Source organism: Alligator sinensis, unplaced genomic scaffold (genome assembly GCF_000455745.1).
Source record: "Alligator sinensis unplaced genomic scaffold, ASM45574v1 scaffold2149_1, whole genome shotgun sequence".
Lineage (NCBI taxonomy): Eukaryota > Metazoa > Chordata > Crocodylia > Alligatoridae > Alligator > Alligator sinensis.
Genome location: NW_005843444.1, coordinates 2,886 through 5,738, shown reverse-complemented (window position 1 = coordinate 5,738; position 2,853 = coordinate 2,886). Strand labels below are relative to the sequence as shown.

The following is a 2,853-nucleotide window of genomic DNA, read 5'->3' as shown; positions in this document are numbered from 1 at the left end:
GGATGGAGGGATGGTGACTGTTGCTCCCCAGCCCAGCCCCTGGCTTCTTTACTTTTCATTCCATCCAGGAAGAGCACACACCGACTGCTGAAACTTCCTTAGCCTGACGAAGGGTTTTTGAACCCGAAAGCTTGCTTAATAACTATTCTCCAACTATTTGGGTTGGTCTAATAAAATATATCAAATTCACCCAAGGAACCTTGTCTGCCTATGTCCTTAGACCAACACGGCTACAACCTACACCCCTGCATCAGGGATGACACACTTAGGACCAAGCACTAAATATAATTTTAAATGAATGCAGTTCTGTGTTTGGTCTATGAAATGATTCAGAGATTTATACGTTTGCAGGATTGGGGCCTAAGTACTGCCCAGTCACTCTTGTGCCTGCCTCTGAAGATGATAGGTTTTGTCCCTAATGTGTAGCTCCAGATGGTGCATAAATCTTGCTGCACCTTAAAGTCCATCTTTCAAGTAGGTCTGCAGCTTTAATAATTATATTTTGTTTCTTATAAACTGAACCTATATCATAAAGAAATGATTGAAACAAAATAATAAGATCCCACAGTGCTTTTATCAAAATTGTTTCTTAGAGTAGAATCTAGAGGTGCACCAAGACATTGGTCCGATATTGGATTGCCACCGATATAAAGAAAATTGACTGTATTGGAAATTGGCCTAATGTGGCTGATAAATGCCCGTGCATGCGTGTAGTCTGTGCTGCAGCTGCAGGCAGTGAGGAGCAAAGCCTGGCAGCTTGGAGAGCTGCGTGCAGCTAGTAAGTCTGCTGTGGCGGAACGGGAGGGGGAAGGAAGGGGCCTGAGGGGGGACAGCTCAATGCCCCCCACGGTGAGGGAGGGAGTTGAGGCTGGGACACACTCTGCCCAGCCTGGATGGAGCAGGGCGTGGGACAGAGCCGCAGCTCGTCCAGGGGGCATGGCTCCTGCCACTGCATGCACCCCTGGAGGGCATGGGGGGGGGCACATGCCCCTGAATCTGCATGGGGCAGGGCAGGCTGCAGCTGTGGGCTGGGGTTGGGTCCGGGCTGTGTTTGGGGCAGGTGGTGGCAGTGCTAGGAGGGGGTCTACTGCAGGGGGGAGGGGCTGCAGCCACCACAAATTTCACTGTAGCTCCCCCAACCCTGCCTCCCCACACCCCAAGTGCAGCCCTGCCCAGGCCCCCCCTGCAAAGAGCCCAGCGCAGCCCTGGCCCCAGCCCATGGCTGCAGCCAGCCCTGCCCCACCCAACACAGATTCAGGGGCCCATGCCCTCGCAGGGTGCATGCAGCAGCGACAGCCACCTGCCCTTCCCTGCCCCACCCCGGCTGGATAGCACCTACCCCAGCCCCATTCCCTCCCTCACCGCAGGAGGGGTTGATCTGTCCCCTCCCCTCCCCTCCCCTTCCACCACAACAGACTTACTAGCTGGACACAGCTGTGTTGGAAATTGTATCATATCGGCCGATATGCCTCCTTAAAAATCGACTATTGGTATCGGCCCCCAAAATCTCTATTGGTGCACCCCTAGTAGAATCATACTGTAAGTGAGAGATTCCAAGGTGTATTTCAAATTCTTCCCTTTAGGAAGAGATGAAAGTATGAGATGTTTGACTGCTGGAACAAATTAAAGTTACTCTGATAATTTCTTTGCTTAGGTTGAGGAGAAAATCAAACAGACTCATCGCAAGTACCTTCTTCAAGAGCAGCTTCATTTTTAATATACATAGAAAATAAATAGAGAATAAGCAGTTGCTGAAAGAGAAAATGAAAGAATGAAAAAATAAATGTAGAAAGTGGAAAGAATATACACGTTCACTTGGATTTTGTATAAATGAAGGGCTGGAATCGCCTCTTACATATTGTAGAGTAATTCCAGATGGCAATTTTGTACACGCTATTTTTAGAATCATTCTCCATTTTCTTTTTGAGCAAAAGTGATTTAACTTTTAAAAGAAACAACTAGAGTGGGAAAACAGTATTACCCTCATTGGACGAGAGGTTGAGGAGAAAATCAAACAGACTCATCGCAAGTACCTTCTTCAAGAGCAGCTGAAGATTATTAAGAAAGAACTGGGTCTAGAGGAGGAGGACAAGGATGCTATAGAAGAGAAATTTCGAGAACGGCTAAAAGATCTAGTAGTACCAAAACTTGTTATGGATGTGATCGATGAGGAACTGAACAAACTTGGTTTGCTGGACAATCACTCCTCAGAATTCAAGTGAGTGTACTCTAATACAAATTGTAATAGGGATTACTAAGGCACCTCAGAAGTGGAGGTTGCTATGCTCACTTTGCCTCAGAGTATTGTTCTCTTTTTTGCATAACATAGAATCTCCTCCTATTGATCTAATGTAGTTTGCCAAGATAATTATGGTTCTGCTGACTTTTCCCAACATAATGGTTGAATCTTTCCAGCTTTCTTTGGTGTTCTAGAAATGTGGTTTTAGTCTGTTTGAGCAAGGAGCACAGTTTCCTTCCTCACCCTTGTGTAGTGCCGCCAGTTGTAACTCTCAAGATGTATTGCTGCGCTCAACCCCTACCTCTCATGTCTTTTCATTTGTTAAAAGTGGGTTCTAGCTTTCATGTAAAGTCAGCTTTCAGGCTGAGCATCATAATACAGTAAAATCTCTGTTATCCAGAGTGGCTGCACATGGAGCGGCGCCAGCTCAGGGTGGTGGGTGGTGGCGGTGACCGCCCCGTGCATGCTTTACCCGTCCAGCCCGCAGAGCAGGGTGGGGCGAGGTGGGTTGTGGCGGCAGCCGCACATGGAGCAGCGGCAGTACAGGGTAGTGGGTGGCAGCAGGAGCTGCCACGTGAGCTTCCATTTCCACCCCTACCCCGTTCACGTCTAGC

The 2,853-nt window shown here is 48.1% G+C and overlaps 1 protein-coding gene across 1 annotated transcript in view; it reads left to right on the top strand.

Moving 5' to 3' along the window:
• LOC102378671 (lon protease homolog, mitochondrial) overlaps positions 1 to 2,237 on the top strand; it is a gene marked incomplete at its 5' end in the record, with an annotated part of 38,930 nt that extends 36,693 nt beyond the window's left edge. Inside the window, one exon of the mRNA XM_006038729.2 lies at positions 1,998 to 2,237. Coding sequence (XP_006038791.2) covers positions 1,998 to 2,222 — 225 coding nt within the window. The remainder of the gene's footprint in view (positions 1 to 1,997) is intronic.
• Between the last annotated feature and the right edge of the window lie 616 nt (positions 2,238 to 2,853).